Genomic DNA, 20,216 nt, shown 5'->3' on the forward strand with positions numbered 1-20,216 from the left:
TTCCAGGTCATGAAGATCATAATACAAAATTTCACCACCACGTGGCGCTAGTGCTAGTGCGATATATCACAAGATTGAAGCCAGATAGGAAGGTACAATCTTCGACAAAAATGTTCAGGATTACGATTACTTCTAGGTCATGAAGAGCGTAGTTCAAAATTTCACCACCACGTGGCTCTAGTGTACATAGTGATTTCCGGTACGCCCTTGGTGGGATATACCACGAGATTGAAGCCAGATAGGAAGATGCGATCTTCGGCAAAGTTGTTAAGGACTACGAGTACTTCCAGGTCATGAACAGCATAGTTCAGAATTTCACTACCACGTGGCGCTAGTGTACATAGTTACTTCCGGTACGACTTTGGTGAGATATATCACAAGATTTAAGCCAGATAGGAAGGTACCATCTTCGACAAAGTTGTTGAGGACTAATACTTCCGAATTTCACCATCACGTGCCACTAGTGTACGTAGCTAGTTCCGGTATGAATTTGGTGGGATATAGCACGAGATTGAAGCCAGATAGAAAAATGCGATCTTCGGCAAAGTTGTTCAGACTTACGAGTACTTCCAGGAGCATAGTTTAGAATTTCACCGCAACGTGGCGCTAGTGTACATAATTACTTCCGATACGACTTTGGTGGGATATAGCACGAGATTGAAGCCAGACAGAAAGGTGCGATGTTCAGCAAAGTTGTTCAGAACTGTGATCTAGGTAATGAAGAGCATAGTTCCGACTAACACCACCACGTGGCGCTACATCATTAGAATGATGTCAGATAGGAAGTTGTGATCTACGGAAATGTTATTCATGACTACGAGTACTTCGAGGTCATGAAGAACTTAGTTCCGAATTCCACCACCACGTGATGCTGGTATACATAGTGACTTCCGATACGTCTTTAGTGAGATGTATCACAAGATTGAAGCCAGATAGAAAGGTATGAGTCTAGCTCCCACGTTCAAGGATCAATGATCAAGGATCATTTCAGGACCACTAGGAGAGTATTCCCTAAGAATATCTACAGAAATACTTTCCGCGAATGCCAATGGCGTTTCTCTAAGAGATTCAGTTCTAGTAGAATTATGGTTTTAGTATAATTATTGCAAAAGCTTTGATCTCATGGCAGATTTTTGTTTTTGTGAAAAATGTAAACTTCAGAAAGATATTCTTATATTGATGATTCACACAAACTTTAGCAAATATATTCAAATAAATTTCTGGCTCCAACTTCATATTTATTATCCAGAATAATATTTCAAACCCATGACCATCGGCATATAAAGGGGGACATGCGATCAACTGCGCCACGGACTCGGGCACTCTGGAGAGGAATTTTCGAATAAATCATTGCATAAATTTATGAAGGAATCTTTCGCGAACGATCTCTAGGAAAAAAAAATACCTAGTAATCCCAGCAAAACATATTCCGAAAGCATCAAACTTTCAAAACTTTCCTATATTCGTGAGTATCATAATGAATCTCTGAAAGAATCTCTAAAATTTATCGTAAATGAATCGCCGAAAGAAGCTCCGGAGTGATTTGAAATGAAATCGCTGAAGTTTTCAAGCTCCGGAGGAATTTCTGAAGAAATCCGTGGGGAAAGAAAGCGTTAGAAGATGGGTTCATGAAGGAAAATACAAACGGGCATCTAGAGGAACTCCAGAATACCTGTTAAAAATTCCCTGTAGAAAATATAAAGGTATGCTTGGGTGAATTTTTGAAGATATCACTGGAAAATCTCCTGAATTCCTGGAAAGATTTGCAAAACAATACTCAAGGATCCCAAATGGATCACCCTGAGGATTTCCCGAAAGAAATCTTGGAAATAATCCAGAAAGGACCGCTGAAGGAATTTCCAAAAAATCACTAGAGGAATCCCGATAGAATCCCTGGAAGAATTTGGCAAAGAAATCGCAGTTACAGTGTTGGTAAACTCACACTCAAAGCTTGCTCATGAACCGCTCCTGCGTGAGCAAACTCGCACGCGATTCTAAATCGTTTTCTCACGCGCGAGAATTTCATGCAAAATCTCGTTCTCACGAGTCAAGCGTCGAAATCTCGTTTGCTTGTAAAACGAATTCAAATCAATTTTAACGGCATTCAATGTTGTTGTACGCTAGATTTGCTTTTGTTCTATCATACAATCGTAAAAACTTTGATGTAAATACCAAGAACACCAAGAAATAAAGCAATGAGTGAAATCATGACTCAACACATGCATGATTTTTTCGGGGGTGGATTTGGCGAGTCAAGAAGCGCACGTGAAACAAGTCAACCATGAGATTTGAGAATTTGAGTTTTTACCAACACTGCGCAGGAGAATAGATATTCGTAGGAATCTTGGGAGGCATTTCCGAAGCAATCTCTAAAAAATCCCAAAGAATTCTTGGAGAAATTTTGAAGAATTTTTCGAATACCTGAAAAAATCTTTGAATGAATTATTCAACTATTTCTTGAAGAATTCCTGAATGAATATTTCAAAAAATTCCAGAAGCAATTCCTTTACTGGAAGAAATTCAGCTGGAATCTCTGGAGGGATACCTGAAGAGTGTCCGTGAGGAATTTTAGTAATAATGACTGCATAAATTCCTTTGGGAATTCCACGGATGAATATTCACAGGAATCCTTGGAGGAGGAATTTCTTGAACAATATTTTGAGGAATTCCTGGAGGAATGCTTTGAAAAATATCCGGAGGAATTCCTGGAGACATAATGAATAGGTGAGTTTATTCCAGCAAATCACCGGAGAAATGCTTGAATAAAATTATAAATAAATTCCAGTAGAAATCTGTGGAACAAAAATCCTTAATAAAATTCTCGAATACATCATTGAAAAAAATCCCAGGACTAATCCTGAGGAAATTCCTTGTCGAAATTTCCTTGAGGAATTCCCATACAAATAGCTAGATAAATTGTCAGAACATTCCTTAGAGTGAGTCAAAGAAGTCCCAATCTGGCCTAAATTTCTCTTACATAGCTCTTAAAAATCGTTTTTTTTTGTATACTATCAAAACGTGGTGGTGAAATTTCAAACCCGGTACCGTCTACCCCCGTTGGTTTGAACGACATCTCATGCAAACCAACGGGGTTCATTTTTAATTTGAACGTCTAGCAACTCTGTAAGCATCTAAAAACACATTACTGGCAACCTGATTTGGTGTTTTGTTTTGGTTCTGCGTTCCGTTTCACACCGTTCCATTAGCACAATGACGTTTGAACCATTTTTAGTTTGAACGATGTGCAGATTAGAGGGGGTCAAACTAAAAAGTGTTCAGATTACACGCGGTCAAACCAACGAGGGTAGACGGTAGTGCTGGTAGCCCTGAACAATTTTGCCTTCCTATCAGACTTGAAGATCGTGCAAAACCTCATCAAATTCGTATCGGAGATTAGTATGTACACTAGCGCCAGGGATGGGAACACTCACTTGCAAAGAGATACACTCATTTGCAATTTTCTCAGCTTAGAAGCGTGCAATCAAAAAACGATGCATGGACGACTTTTACCTTGTGGTTTTGTCTAAAAGTTTGCCGAATAGAACAAGGGTCGCACACGCATATCAAAGCTGTGACAGAGCTGTGAAAGCTACTCTCCACGAGGTGAGTGTAATTTACATTCACCTCGTGGAGAGTTGCCTTCGCAGCTCCCTCACGACTTAACCCTCTAATACCCAATCCCGCCTTTAGACGGGGTATAGTTTGAGCATTTTTGTAATTTTTGTTTCGTGGAAAATCATTTTTTTATATTTTTGGCTGATATTTAGGGCTGTTCTGTATATCTCAAAATTGTTTTTAGTGCGTTTTAAAGCGTATTAACATTTTTTTTAAATCATTGAAAAATTGATGTTTTAGTCACCTTTTAGAAGTCATTGTTTATTTTGAATTGAATTGCTACAATTAACATATTTTAAATTTTTCCCAAATCATTCTATCCTTGTTTAATAGTTTAAGGGAATCGAATACACTCTAAAATTATTTTCCTTAAAATTACACGGAAAATAAAATTTTCTGTGAAAAAAAATTAAAATAATAATATTTCAACAATAATCAAAAAATCTCAAAATGTTTTCATCTCAAAAAATCCGTTCCCCAAATAGGCTTCCAGGAAAAATATAAAAGTGTGGGGATGTTCAAAAAAATTAGAAAAATCAAAAATTGAAATTCACGAAATCGAGAATTGAAAACAATCATCTTCCAAAACATGTTTAAATCGATTTTAGATGACGAAAAATGATATTTAGATCAAAATCAAAAATTTGGGTATTAGAGGGTTAAGTATGCGTGTACGGCCCCCACTCTATTCGGCAAACTTTTAGACAAAACCACAAGGCAAAAGTCGTCCATACATCGATTTTTGATTGCACGCTTCCGAGTTGAGAAAATCACAAGTGAGTGTAACTCTTTTCAAGTGAGTGTCCCCATCCTTGACTAGCGCCACGTAGTGTTGACGTTCGGAACTGGAAATACTTGTTGTCCTGAACAACTTTGCCGCAGATCGTACTTTCCTGTCGGGTTTCAATCTCGTGCTATATCCCACCAAAGTCGTACCGGAAGTAACTATGTACACTAGCGCCCGTGGTGGTGGAATTTGAAACTATGCTCTTCGTGACCTGGAAGTACTCGTAGTCCTGAACAACTTTGCCGAAGATCGCATCTTCCTATCTGGCTTCAATCTCGTGCTATATCCCACCAGTCGTACCGGAAGTCACTATGTACACTAGAGCCATGTAGTGGTGAAATTTTTATCTATGCTCTTCATGACCTGGAAGTACTCGTAGCACAGAACAACTTTGCCGAAGATTGCATCTTCCTATCTGGCTTCAATCTCGTGCTATATCCCTCCAAAGTCGTACCGGAAGTCACTATGTACACTAGCGCCACGTAGTGGTAAAATTTTGAACTATGCTCTTCATGAACTGGAAGCAGAGATGTCCATATCCTCAGTGTAGGTAAGAGAAATAGAAAATACACCACTCACGCTGTGTATCTCAACAGGAGCCCGTCTCTTATATGTGGATCCACCTCTGCGATTCGGATGCGCGCAAGCTTGGTGGGTAGAATAAAATCTCTTTGCTCCCTGAGCACTAGGCCACACAACAGTGCGGTGAGAGCGATTTAAAATTCTCTTCGGTGAAAGTGTAAAAAATCACCCGGGAGCGCGCTCCAGTGAGGTTTTTGCGCCAGAGTGCGCGCTGCGGTGAAACACCGGAGAGTTCTCACCCCGGTGACACCATGGTGATGATTCGGTGACTGCTGGGTGAAAACACGGGAGAGCGCGTGAGAGCGATGCGCGCGAAAGAGTGAGCCACACTCGACCCAAGGCGAACGAGCAAGAGCACGCACTAGCGCTTGGTCTACCCACCACCCAAAACAAGAGAAACTGGCTTCTTGGTGTGGTGAAAAATGTTCCTATCCCCAGTGTGGTCGATAAACTGACGCCGCAGTGAATCGCTACGGTGAAATGCCATCTCTGACTGGAAGTACTCGTAGTACTGAACAACTTTGCCGAAGATCGCATCTTTCTATCTGGCTTCAATCTCGTGCTATATCCCTCCAAAGTCATACCGGAAGTCAATATGTACACTAGCGCCACGTGGTGGTGAAATTTTGAACTATGCTCTTCATGACCCGGAAGTACTCGTAGTCCCGAACAACTTTGCCGAAGATCGCATCTTCCTATCTGGCTTCAATCTCGTGCTATATCCCACCAAAGTCGTACCGGAAGTCACTATGTACACTAGCGCCACGTGGTGGTGAAATTTTGAACTATGCTCTTCATGACCCGGAAGTACTCGAAGTCCTGAACAACTTTGCCGAAGATCGCATCTTCCTATCAGGCTTCAATCTCGTGCTATATCGCACCAAAGTCGTAGCGGAAGTCACTATGTACACTAGCGCCACGTGGTGGTGAAATTTTGAACTATGCTCTTCATGACCCGGAAGTACTCGTAGTCCTGAACAACTTTGCCGATGATCGCATCTTCCTATCAGGCTTCAATCTCGTGCTATATCCCACCAAAGTCGTACCGGAAGTCACTATGTACACTAGCGCCACGTGGTGTCGAAATTTTGAACTATGCTCTTCATGACCCGGAAGTACTCGAAGTCCTGAACAACTTTGCCGAAGATCGCATCTTCCTATCAGGCTTCAATCTCGTGCTATATCGCACCAAAGTCGTAGCGGAAGTCACTATGTACACTAGCGCCACGTGGTGGTGAAATTTTAAACTATGTACTTCATGACCTGGAAGTACTCGTAGTCTTGAACAACTTTGCCGAAGATCGCATCTTCCTATCTGGCTTCAATCTCGTGCTATATCCCACCAAAGTCGTACCGGAAGTCACTATGTACACTAGCGCCATGTAGTGGTGAAATTTTAATCTATGCTCTTCATGACCTGGAAGTACTCGTAGTCCTGAACAACTTTGCCGAAGATCGCATCTTCCTATCTGGCTTCAATCTCGTGCTATATTCCTCCAAAGTCATACCGGAAGTCAATATGTACACTAGCGCCACGTGGTGGTGAAATTTTGAACTATGCTCTTCATGACCTGGAAGTACTCGTAGTACTGAACAACTTTGCCGAAGATCGCATCTTTCTATCAGGCTTCAAACTCGTGCTATATCCCTCCAAAGTCGTACCGGAAGTCACTATGTACACTAGCGCCACGTAGTGGTGAAATTTTAAACTATGCTCTTCATGACCTGGAAGTACTCGTAGCACTGAACAACTTTGCCGAAGATCGCATCTTCCTATCTGGCTTCAATCTCGTGCTATATCCCTCCAAAGTCATACCGGAAGTCAATATGTACACTAGCGCCACGTGGTGGTGAAATTTTAAACTATGCTCTTCATGACCTGGAAGTACTCGTAGTACTGAACAACTTTGCCGAAGATCGCATCTTCCTATCTGGCTTCAATCTCGTGCTATATCCCACCAAAGTCGTACCGGAAGTCACTATGTACACTAGCGCCACGTGGCGGTGAAATTTTGAACTATGCTTTTCATGATCCGGAAGTACTCGTAGTCCTGAACAACTTTGCCGAAGATCGCATCTTCCTATCTGGCTTCAATCTCGTGCTATATCCCTCCAAAGTCATACCGGAAGTCACTATGTACGCTAGCGCCACGTGGTGGGGAAATTCGGAACTATAAAACCCATCACCAGGAAGTGGTTGTTGTTCTGAACAACTTTGCCGAAGACAGAATGGTGCTATCTTGTCGAGGTTCCGAAAGAACTCGTTACAAAGACATGGTACTCACAACCAATCCGGGAACAAAACGGAACCGGAAGAAGTTAAAAATGTGGAACTAATGTTTTCGCCTGGTTCTCACCGGAAGCTGCATGAAATTCCAATCGGCTTTCACTACACCTCTCTAGGATAGTGTAGGATTCCGTTAACGCAAAAAGATTGAAATTTGGTTCACTAACTGCTGAGATATGGATGTGCAAAAAAACAGTTCCACGTTTTTTTGTCTGTCGGTACTTAGCGTGTTAAAGGATTAAGTAATATATACTGAATAAGGCATAGTGATACGCTCGTTACAGTTACATACTATTTTTTTAAAACATGGTATTATTAAATATACAATAAAATTACCTGAATCCTCCTGAAACAAAAAGGTTTATTAACAGTTTAAAACAAAACATAAATTAAAACAAAACCATTACAAAAATACATTAAATTTTAATCTGGTATGCTACCACTTCAGGCAGTAAAATAGCAAGATTAAAATTTGATGCAATGTGGTAGATCTTACACCGTAACGCACCATTTTAAGGTGATCTACCCACGTTACGGGAACTAATCCTATGTTGCTATTGAGAAAAATGAGAAAGTAGAAAAAGATACAAATCAGGATGAAAACGATGGGGCCCAGCACGTTCTGCATGCTTAGCATAAGAGGTAGCTACTAGAGAATCAAGCCCAGCAAACAGCAAATTTGACATTAAGTTACATCTTGTAATATCAAATTATTATTTATAATGTTTTTTAGTTATAATAATTCAAAATCTCAAAATTTTACTTGATCATATCATTTCATAAACTAGAATACGAAACATGCGCTTCGTCGAAGATTTCAATCTCTAATATTGTGCCATCCTTTTTTGTTGTTGATGTTTATCTTTCAGGAACCCCGGAGCCGCTTATCAAGAAACGAAAGTTTCGCCACTAGAACCCGCCGACAGTCGGCCGACGAAGCCTACGAAAAATCAGAAGTTTACCAGCAAATAAAAAACGCCCACGCGCACTCTCTGGTCTTGTCGGCCGCCCCGGTGCCATCCGACCGCAACAACAACGACGGGACGGGACAAAATTCAATATTCGTGACACGCGGTGGCCATTTCTCAGTGGGAGGCCTTCCTGGGGGTGGTGGTGGTGGTGGGTGCGTTCTAGTGTGACATCAGTGTGACAACAAGCATCCTTTCGACGAGAGAAATAAGTATCTAGATATTAGTGGCCCACGCGCGCTTATAGCCGCGTTCGAAAGCTGTGAAGGATGGGAAGTTTGCCGAATCTCAATGAACTGTCGACGGAGCGGTTGGAGCGGCGGCTGGAGGAACGCGAGCGCATCCTTGCCAGGGATCGCATCATCGAGAGGGACTTTTCGCGCGAAAAGGATGCCACCGCTCGGGCGGGACTGGAGAAGCCCGTGTTTATCCACCAGCAACAGGTTAGTGGATTGTAGCGGGTTTATATTGAATAAAGATTGGTCTATGATCTCCATCTCCCATTATTGCACGTTGGGATACTCTTATATTATAATTTATCCACTTACCGAACGGGTTTTGATCACACTGGAACCTCTTTTTATGCCATGGGCTGGGGGTGCATAAATTCAAGCCTAACTTTACCAAACACCGTATGTAACATATGTAAACAAAAAAGAGATTTGCACATGATGCGCTGGACTACCTGTATCACTCACCTTAAAAGTGTGAGTAAGTACAATAATGCAGAATACTCTTAGAGCCGCAAGACAGAAGCGGGCAGCTGTTTTCGATTTGTTTGGATATTCTAGGACATCCAAACTATCCTGGAGTTACCACTTACATGGTCAACAGGACCTACCACAGCTCCAATTCAATATAACTTTGCGGCTTTTGACCGTTATGTTCCGAATTGCTTTGTAATTGAACGAGAAGTACTTTCTACGGTTTCGGAACATTTCAAGGTTTGCAAAATGTCCTGAAGTTCAGAACTTTCAAGGTCTACAGAATCTACCGCAATTACCATGCCATCTGCGTTGGTGATTATCGATCATTGTTATCCAAAAATTTTTCTGAGGTTGTTCGACGTTGTAAGGTACGCAATATGTGCTGGAGTTCAGGACTTTCAAAGTCTACAGAATCTACCGCAATCACTATGCAATATACGTTAGCGGTTATCGGTCATTGTTATCTATGGTCCTCCGGAATGTTACATGAAAATCTTTCTGAAGTTGTACGACATTGTTAGGTACGCAAAATGTCTTGGAGTTCAGGACTTTCAAAGTCTACAAAATCTACCGTAAACATCATGCAATCTACGTTAGCGATTATCAGTCATTGTTATCCATGGCACTCTGAAATGTTACGAAAAAATCTCTCTGAGGTTGTACGATATTGTAAGGTACACAAAATGTCCTGGAGTTTAGGACTTTCAAAGTCTACAGAATCCACCACAATCACTATGCAATATACGTTAGCGGTTATCGGTCATTGTTATCCATGGTTCTCCGGAATGTTACATGAAAATCTTTCTGAGGTTGTACGACATTGTAAGGTACGCAAAATGTCCTGGAGTTCAGGACTTTCAAAGTCTACAGAATGACCGAATAACAGTGACCGATAATCGCTAACGTAGATTGCATAGTAATTGCGGTAGATTCTGTAGACCTTGGAAGTCCTGAACTCCAGGGCGCTGATTTGATTGATTTATCTTTATTTGAGAGACTTTCAGCCCTTGGCTGGTTCGTCTCTAACTCCAGGACGCTTTGCAAACCTTACAATATCGTACAACATCAGAAAGATTTTCATATAACATCCCGGAGGCCCATGGATAACAATAACCAATAACCGCTAACGTATATTGCATAGTGATTGCAGTAGATTCTGTAGATATTGCAAGTCCTGAAATCCAGGACATTTTGCGTACCTTACAATATCGTACAACCTCAGAAAGATACTCTCGTAACATTTCGGAGTAGCATGCATAACAATGACAGATAATCACCAACGAATATGGCATGGTGATTGCGATAGATTCTGTAGACCTTGAAAGTCCTGAACTCCAGGATATTTTGCGTACCTTACAATGTCGTACAACCTCAGAAAAATTTTCTCGTAACATTTCGGAGTACCATGGATAACAATGACCGATAATCACCAACGTAGATGGCATGGTGATTGCGGTAGATTCTGTAGACCTTGAAAGTTCTGAACTTCAGGACATTTTGCAAACCTTGAAATGTTCCTAAACCGTAGAAAGTACTTCTTGGTCAATTGCAAAGCAACTTGGAACGTAACGGTCAAAAGCCGCAAAGTTATATTGAATTGATAGCTGTGATAGCTCCTGTTAACCATGTAAGTCATGGTCAGTTTTTCAAACATGTTTTGAACTCTTGAAGTTTTCTATTGGGTATTTTCATGGCATGAAATTACTCTGTAGTTTTATCCCGAAAGGGTGCGTGCGTTGTAAAAAGAAGGAATAAGTTCCAGATTTATCTGGTTACGTCGTTCTTTCTGAAATGCTCGAAACGCATTGTCGATTATCACATCTGTGATGTTCGTCTGGCTAACATGCCTGTTCATGTGAACTCACATGTCTCCCAATTTGGGATGTCCACAGTGACTCTTTTACATAAAGTTGTATACGTTTTCAAGAAAGCACTCGCTCAAACGTAGTTTTTGCTTGAGTGATTTCTTGAATATTGAGGATGCTTTTGATGACGTGCCTTTCTATGTCATATTGAATGTCGCATGACGTCGCAAGCAACCTCCAATGAGCTATAGGCTCTTTTTACGCTTATGCGTTTTACAGTGTCCTTTTCAGGGCACTGATTAACCCCGTTGTGGTATGAGCTATGAGCTCTCGTTGCGCTTATGCGCTCATTCCCTCTTCTAGGGCACCCCTTCCTATTTCATCACCTTTCCCTTTCCCAATTCCCATCCCTTGTCCCATTCTCCCTCAGGTAAATGATGAAATAGGCTCATATGTATGGCGATGGCACAAATGTCCCAAATGGAGGATAACGTGCCTCTGGAGCCGGCCTTCTGATACCTGATGTAAGTCGTAACTCCAGGATAGTTTGGATGTCCTAGAATATCCAAACAAACCGAAAACAGTTACCCGCTTCTGTTTTGCGACTTCAAGAGTATTCTGCATAATTTTTCATAACGTATTGGAGGCCTTGGGATGATCTAGGTTTATTGGACTTGATCACCAATGTAAATCGGACATCAAAGATCTCCGTTACCTATTTTTCAATGACAAAAAGCAAATATTTAAACAATTTCACGAAACATTTCCGAAAAATTCTAAAAAGCCACTTATTTCGACACCCCACCAAAAGGGGGAGGGTACAAAACCTTGAAAAACCACTTAAAAGCTTGAAAAACCACTGAGATCTCGATTTTTGAAAAATTTTAAACCGTCCTGCCATTTCAAGGGTTAGGAATTTCAGGGGATTTCAGGATCTTTTTAAAGGCGTTACGACGGTGTTTCTATGCGATTACACTAAAACCTCTTTTTATTCATGTTATTTTAATGTACCTTTTTTGCCCTGAATAAAATGGAGGGAAACTGCTTATATTGTTCATAATAAAAATTCAAATTACGACTGTAACTGTTGCAACGGCGGCCAGGGTTATTCGTAGGGAAGAGAAAATGTAGGTTGCAGGAGCGTTTTAGAGGGTTCTAATGGGGTTTCAGCGTGGTACCAGGAGATCTCATGGGGGTTTTCGGGAGTTTTCGAAAGCATTGCAGAGAGTTTCAGAGGACTTTTGACGTGCTTTGGAGGCGTTACAGGTACGTTTTCGGGGATTTCATGCGTAACATGGGGTCCGAGAGTAGGTCTGAAGGGGGTTACGGAGGCATTTCATAGGTCTCAAAGCAAGTTTAGATTGATTTCAGAGGCGTTGCGGAAGTGTTTTTAGGGGTTTCGGAGGGTCTCAGATGCATTACATAGGGGGATTCCGTAAGCGTTTCAGGAAGTTTCAGAGCATTTTTGGCGGCATTCAGAGGCGTTACAGTGACGTTTTCGTAGGTTTTGAGAGCTCCAGAAATCCCCTTGAAACGCCGCTGAAATGCTATCAAACGCTCCGAAAACCTCTAGGAATGCCCTTAAAATGTACCTGCAACCCTCTGAAACTCTCTGAAATGACTGTTAAATACCTTTAAACACCCCTTAAAACCGAAACGCCATTAAACCCTGACAGAACGTCCATAAAAAACTCCTGAATACCCTTGAAACGCCCCTGAAGCCCCTTGGAACCCTCTTTTTTGGTCTTTCTGAAAAATTTCTGGAAACTCACTTCCCGTCTCAAATGCCCAGGGGCTACACCTGTTCTCACAAATTATATTCCATCGTTAACGCTCAAACTATGAATTTATGCACAAATTTCCCTCTTTTTATGCCTTTTTTAATGCATGTACTTTTTTAAATTTATACACCTCCAGCCATGTGTATAAAAAGAGGTTCCAGTCTCCGGGATTTTAGAGGCGTTTCAAGGCATTTTAAAGAGTTTTGAAGGATTTCATAAACGTTTAGGCTCGTTTAATAGCAGTTCAGGAACGCTTCAAGGGATTTTCAAGTGCGTTTGAGGGCATTTCTGATGCTCTTTAAAGACATTCCAAGAGGTTTCAGGGGTATTTCTAATTGATAGTTTCATCCATGTATTGAATTTAATATTTAATTGATAATTTGATCTCCGTGATTTCGAAGGCGTTACAATGGGATTATGGAGCTTACGGAGGCCTTTCGATGCATTTCAGGAGCGTTGCAGGGGTTTCAAGGGTTTTTTTTTCTGGAGAGGTTTCAGAAGTTTAAGGTCATTCAGGGGTATTTGAAAGGGGTTACCTTGAAACTCCACCTGAACCTCCATGAAACCCTCGGAAGCTCCCTGAGACCCCTTGGAACATTCTCGAGACTTCCAGGTACCCCCAGAGATCCCCTGAAATACTCCTAGGACCTCCAGGTATGTCCTCCTCCTTAAACTCCCTGTAACCAGCTGGAACCCACTGAAATGCCCCTGAGACTCCATACAACGCTCCTGAGACCCTCTGAAGCGCCCATGCGACTCCCTGGAACCCTTGCTAGACTCCCTACGACTCCCTGAGACCATAAAACTCCCCTCCAACTCTCTGTGACCCCCTGGAGCTCCTCAAGACCCCCTTTAACGCGCTTGAGATCTCTTGGTACACCCTGAAATGACCCTGGTACCCCCTGAAATGACCCTGAAACGCCCCTCTAGCCACCGTTGCCATAGTGCGATATTACTTTCAGTACTGTGCACCCACGGTGGTGCAGAGGGCCGAATTGAAAGATCTCCATCTCGGACGATTGCCCGCCATCGCCTTGACCTGTGGCCAGGTCAAAATTCTGTTGACTTGCTTGATTTCGTTGTTGAGGCTTCGCCGCCAAGAATCTCTGCGTATACCTCTGCTGCGATGTCATCATTCATTTAGTTAACATCAAATTTATGATAATACTGAATCAACAATTTGCCGCCATAATACTCGATTTGCAGCTGCAGCTCTCCAACGTCGGTCACGCCCAACACTCGCCAGATCACGCTCCACCTGGTCCGCCCATCGTGCTCTCTGCGCTCCACACCTTCTTGTACCAACCGGATGGTTAGCAAACACCAACTTTGCTGGGTTGTTGTCCGGCATTCTTGCATGCCCTGCCCATCGTATCCTTCCGGCTTTGGCCACTTTCTGGATGCTGGGTTCACCGTAAAGTGCAGCGAGCTCGTGGTTCATCCTTCTCCGCCACACACCGTTCTCCTGCACGCTGCCGAAGATCGTCCTTAGCATCCGTCTCTAGAAAACTCCGAGTGCTTGCAGGTCCTCCTCGAGCATCGTCCATGTCTCGTGTCCGTAGGGAACCACCGGTCTTATTAACGTCTTGTACATGGCACATTTGGTGCGGGGGTGAATCTTTTTTGACCGCAGTTTCTTCTGAAGCCCATAGTAGGCACGACTTCCACTGATGATGCGCCTTCGTATTTCACGGCTCACGTTATTGTCAGCCGTTAGCAAGGAACCGAGGTAGATGAATTCTTCTACCACCTCGAAAGTATCCCCGTCTATCGTAACATTGCTGCCAAGGCTTGTCCTGTCTCGCTCAGTCCCACCTACCAGCATGTCCGACCTTTGCTGCTTCACGTTTCAGGCGGGTGTACTGTTCTGCTACCGTTCCAAATGTTCTAGCAATAATATCCATGTCATCCGCAAAACAGACAAATTGGCTGGATTTCGTGAAGATCGTACCTTGGCTGTTGAGCCCGGCTCGTCGCATAACACCTTCCAGGGCGATGTTGAATAGTAGGCAGGAAAGTCCATCACCTTGGCTTAGTCTCCGTCGAGATTCAAATGAACTGGATAGTTCACCCGAAATCCTTACGCTGTTCTGCACACCGTCCATCGTTGCTCTTATCAGTCTAGTCAGCTTCCCGGGAAGGCGGTTCTCGTCCATAATTTTCCATAGCTCTGTGCGGTCGATACTGTCGTATACCGCTTTGAAGTCGATGAACAGGTGATGCGTTGGGACCTGGTATTCACGGCATTTCTGGAGGATTTGCCGTACGATGAAGATCTGGTCCGTTGTCGACCGGCCGTCGATGAAACCGGCTTGGTAACTTCCCACGAACTCATTTACTTTAGGTGAAAGACGACGGAAGATGATCTGGGATAGCACTTTGTAGGCGGCATTCAAAATGGTGATCGCTCAAAAGTTCTCACACATTAATTTGTCGCCTTTCTTGTGGATGGGACAGATTATCCCTTCCTTCCATTCCTCCGGTAGCTGTTCGGTTTCCCAGATCTTGACTACTAACTGGTGCAGACAGATGGCCAACTTTTCCGGGCCCATCTTGATGAGTCCCTCAGCATGGGAGTTGGTTCGTTCCCGTCCTCTGCTGCACCAACATAGTCATTTCCTCCACTGCCTTGGTCCTCCGTGCCTACATTCTCTTCGCCATTCAGGTGCTCGTCGAAGTGCTGCTTCCACCTTTCGATCACCTCACGTTTGTCCGTCAGGAGGCTCCCGTCCTTATCCCTGCAGATTTCGGCTTGCGGCACGTAGCCTTTGCGGGATGCGTTGAGCTTCTGGTAGAACTTGCGTGTTTCCTGTGAACGGCACAGCAGTTCCATTTCCTCGCACTCCGCTTCTTCCAGGCGGCGCTTTTTCTCCCGGAAGAGACGGGTCTGCTGCTTCCGCTTCTGTCTGTATCGCTCCACATTCTGTCGGGTTCCATGCTGCAGCATTACCGCCCGCGCTGCATCCTTCTCCTCCAGAACCGCTCTGCACTCCTCGTCGAACCAGTCGTTTCGTCGACTCCGTTCTACGTACCCGATAGTGCTCTCGGCTGCGTTGTTGATGGCTGCTTTCACTGTACTCCAGCAGTCCTCTAGAGGGGCCACATCGAGCACACCCTCGTCCGGCAACACTACCTCGAGATTCTGCGCGTATGCGGTGGCGACATCCGGTTGCTTCAGTCGCTCTAGATCGTACCGGGGCGGCCGCCGGTAATGTACATTGTTAATAACGGAGAGTTTTGGGCGCAGTTTAACCATCACCAGGTAGTGATCGGAGTCTATATTAGCGCCACGATAGGTCCTGACGTCGATAATGTCGGAGAAGTGCCGTCCATCAATCAGAACGTGGTCGATTTGCGATTCCGTTTGTTGTGGTGATCTCCAGGTGTAACGATACGGGAGGCTGTGCTGGAAGAAGGTGCTACGAATGGCCATGTTCTTGGAGGCGGCGAAATCGATGAGGCGTAGGCCATTTTCGTTCGTCAGCTGGTGGGCGCTGAACTTTCCAATCGTCGGTCTGAATTCCTCCTCCTGGCCTACCTGAGCGTTCAAATCTCCTATGATGATCTTGACGTCGTGGTTTGGGCAGCGGTCGTACTCGCGTTCGAGCTGCGCGTAAAATGCGTCTTTGTCATCATCAGTGCTTCCGGAGTGAGGGCTGTGCACGTTTATTATGCTAATGTTGAAGAATCGGCCCTTGATCCTCAACCTGCACATTCTTTCGTCGATCGGCCACCAACCGATCACGCGGCTCTGCATATCACCCATCACTATGAAAGCTGTTCCCAGCTCGCGTGTGTTGCCGCAGCTCTGGTAGATGGTATGATTACCTCTAAACGTTCGCACCATGGATACTGTCCAACAAACTTCCTGCAGCGCTACGATTCCGAACCCGCGGTCCTTCAGTATATCGGCGAGTATGCGGGTGCTCCCGATGAAGTTGAGAGATCTGCAGTTCCACGTACCGAGCTTCCAATCGCAAATCCCTTTTCGACGCTGTGGTCGTCGACATTGGTATCGGTTCGCATTCTTCTCTTGTTGATTTTCCGGTGCTAGTCTTTTTTACGGCTGGCTCGCAGGGCCTGACACCAACCCACTAACCCAGGGAGCTGGGCTTACCTTCCCGGAAGCTACGGGTTCTGCATTGGCATTTCCTCCAACTACAGTGCTAAATAGCTAGGCTCGAGCGCCAGTCTTCGCCGGGGATGGTGTTTTTAATGGGCGCCCAGGAGATAATATTTTACCTGAGCTTCCACCCCCATCGCACTTTAGATTCTCGAGAAATTTGCAAGGCCTGTAACCCCAGATTGGAAACCTCTGAGGTTTGCAACACCAGTATATTGTAATAATTACTACTTGAGAATCCGAATCCTAAAAACATTCACACTTGGGTAATTCTCGCTGAGACCGGCCCACTATTTACACCTTGTCTTCAAAAATGTTTAAGGTGGCAATTTTCTGGAAGTCCTCGCTAAAAAGTAAGGAAAATGCATTTGGTTACTCAAATTGATGTACCCTCTGTTAATTAGAGCTGCAACAATATTCGCAGACCCTTCGATTTTGATCAAATGGTGGCTCATTTTAACCGTTATAACTCGAAAGTTTCTTCAAAAACCACCTCCAAACGAATTGTTGTTGAAAAGAGGAAAGATATAGCTACTATTTATAATAAAAAGTTGGGTCGGCCATATTGATTTTGGCCGCCATCTTGGATTTTTATACCAAAACATTTTTTTCACCATGATGGCAATCACCGCTTTTCAATTTTTTGCATCAATTGAAAGCTAAGACATTTATACATAACATATCAAAAAATTACAGATGTTTTGTTCTTCTTTCAAAAGTTATCTGCCGTTTTGGTGCCCAGTGGGTCAATTGGCCGAACGCCGTTTGGCCTAAAATGAATTACGAATTCCTTTAGGCATGAGACTAACAGCTGAGCAGAAAGCTGTAGAAAATTCGAGTTTCACCAGTAACAGGTGAAATTTGAACTTCCCACAGATTTTTGTTCTTCAACAATAACAATCCCATTTCATCCACAGGTTGCAGCCGCAAAAGCATTCCTCCAGCAGAAATGTCCCCCAGCGGCAAGGAAAGTCATGCGCACCCGAAGTTCTGGCCAAGCGCATCACATCTGGGATGATCCTATGATCGAGGTAAGATTTTTCAACTTCCACCCTGTGTGACTCGATATCCTCTGTAACGTCTGTATTTCAATTCCTAGCAATTCATAACCAACTACTCGCCTGCCTCGTCGCGAAGTCACCGCCTAGCGGTGGCCCCGCCCATAACCATTGGCTATCCCTTCCAAAGCTCAACGCTCGGTAACCGCCGTCGTGATTCGGTAAACAGCTCAATTGGTGCCACCTCGGTTCGGAGACTGCTAACGGTGAACAATCGGAGCTACGGCTGTCGGCACAAGATTCCCACCCACATGCGCCATAAGGTTACTAGAAATTTCGTCCTGCTCACCATTGCTCACGGATTGATGTGTACGGCGTTGATCCCACTTGTAGGGCTGCAAGGCTCGAATTCCACGTGGTTCCAGCAGGAGTCCTGGCTGGCTATGGGGCCAGATGTTGGTTCCGGACTGTTGAGTATATGTTGCTTAGTCACGGCTCTAATGTGTCTGGTAACGACTAAGATTATACGGAAGTTCGGATATTCAATCGTGTTGGCTGCGATCTACGGAGGGTTGTGCGTATTTCTGGCAACACATATCTACCCGGTACTGGTGTCGCTGGTTCCGGGATATCTGGTGCTCGGGCTCATCTTGGGTCCTTCGGTGATCTGCAAACATACGTTGGTGGTATCGATGGCCGGAAAGTTGAGCTGTTCGCAGCCAGAATGTGGTGGAACCAGCATGGCCGGAATCAATGCCGACAGCTACGATGACCACAGGTTGCTCTGCAGCAGGAATGAGAGTATTCGACGACTCGGACGTTGGTTCCAAGCTGCGGGTGATTTCGGGATGATCATAGGAACAATTGTTGCGTCGTTCATATTATCGTGTGCCTCGTCGAATCGCGCCGGATGCTTCTACATATCGGCTACGTCTTCCACTAACATAAGTGGTACGATTACTACGGCGCAGATCAACAGTAGCGCTTTAAATGAAGTTACCCTTGGTCACCCGTCCATCGAAATCGCACCAACCTCGACCAGCAGAAGCCTTGCCGATCCTAATCCTACGAGTAAAGTTACGACACCTACTATGCCCTCGCTGAAGGAGACCATCTTCTTCCTGTACAACATAAGGATGCAACACCATGGAAGCGATGGTTACCAGCTGGACCGATTCCCGTACAGTACGTTCCAAACCAACGACCACGGTGAACGTATCTGCGGTTCCCACTTATGCCCGGTTTGGGATCGAAACATCCCGATCAACAGCAGTACGATCAGTTCGCTTAGTCTTCAGACCCAAACCGGAACCATACCGCTGATGGGGTTGTACCTTATTTGTGCTGTAGTCGCTCTGACCGTTACCGGATTGACCACGGACATCGAACATAATGTCAAGTTCGACTCGATCCGGAAGATGTCCGATACGTTGCTGTTTGCCGGGCCGATGGCGTACTTCATTGGGACCGAGCAGGGATACATGTTGGCTGATTTCATGAAGGTAAGAATAACTATTAGGTTTTTGATAAACTACAGAATATTTTGTACATTTTTCTCAAAATGAAAGCAAACCCTTACTTTTTGGGTTACCCTACATATTAATCCATATTTACAGTTTCCTAATAAACTCCCTACAAACAGAAACAAGTGTACAAGTATGCTGAGGTAGGCAACGTAATACTAAACCATGAAACAGCACAAAAAAAAACTTTCATTTTCCTACACATTTTCCATCTCCAGTAGTGGAAATTTTCCGCCCACTCGGAGAGTATCCGAGATTGTTTGTAACTTTTTGGGTTTCGCTTTTCGCAACGGGAAAGTTTTTAAAGTTAATTTGTTGTGGTCGTGGTCAATGAGCTGTGTGCGTAACAATATGTATCGGATCTGGCTACGGCAAAGGGCAACCTGCCACAAATTATTTCCGTGAAATTAGGACGATGATTTTCAAGAAACAGTACAAAATTTAAGCCAAAGTGTCACATGGTAACTGTTACATTAAATATTAACTTTCAGGCGGGAATGCATGGGCTACGAAAATAGTAATAAGGAGCAGCCTCTAGAAATATATAGAGTAAAGTGGGGCAAAAGTTCGAGTGGGGCAAGAGTTTCTTTTCTAGTTTTTGGGCTCAATTCAAATTATTTCTTTCGGGTGTCAAGGTTGTTCGAAGCCTTTTTGAAAAAGAGTCTTTCACTCCAAAAACTATGAAAATTTATCAATATTTCGAAAAGTTATGACAAAATGTTAGTTTTTGATCAAAAAATTGTAATATGCGATGGTCCTTCCAACGCATGAAATGGAATTGTAATGAAATCGAATTCGATATTTTATTTCGGGGCGTAACTAGGTATATTTTGAAGATGCTTTAGCATGTATAACTTTTTGCAAAAAAGATTTGGAAATCATATTTTACCCATAGTGGGGCAAAAGTTCGAATTGTGGGGCAAGAGTTCGAGTCATGTAGCAACTTTAGGTAAAAACCTAAAATTCTGCAAAATGTACATATTATCTCTAAAAATGATGGAATTAGTGAGAAAATTCGATCAAAGTTGAAAAAAAATGTT

General features: G+C 43.7%; 1 protein-coding gene across 1 annotated transcript in view; it reads left to right on the forward strand.

The window, feature by feature from the left end:
• The window catches only part of LOC115254158 (uncharacterized), a 71,131-nt gene that overhangs the window by 38,067 nt on the left and 12,848 nt on the right, over nucleotides 1-20,216 (forward strand). The window contains exons 2-4 of the mRNA XM_029871906.2: nucleotides 8,141-8,682; nucleotides 17,573-17,686; nucleotides 17,755-19,155. Coding sequence (XP_029727766.1) covers nucleotides 8,509-8,682; nucleotides 17,573-17,686; nucleotides 17,755-19,155 — 1,689 coding nt within the window. The 5' untranslated portion in view covers nucleotides 8,141-8,508. The remainder of the gene's footprint in view (nucleotides 1-8,140; nucleotides 8,683-17,572; nucleotides 17,687-17,754; nucleotides 19,156-20,216) is intronic.

Source organism: Aedes albopictus, chromosome 3 (genome assembly GCF_035046485.1).
Source record: "Aedes albopictus strain Foshan chromosome 3, AalbF5, whole genome shotgun sequence".
In the NCBI taxonomy this organism is placed as follows: Eukaryota; Metazoa; Arthropoda; class Insecta; order Diptera; family Culicidae; genus Aedes; species Aedes albopictus.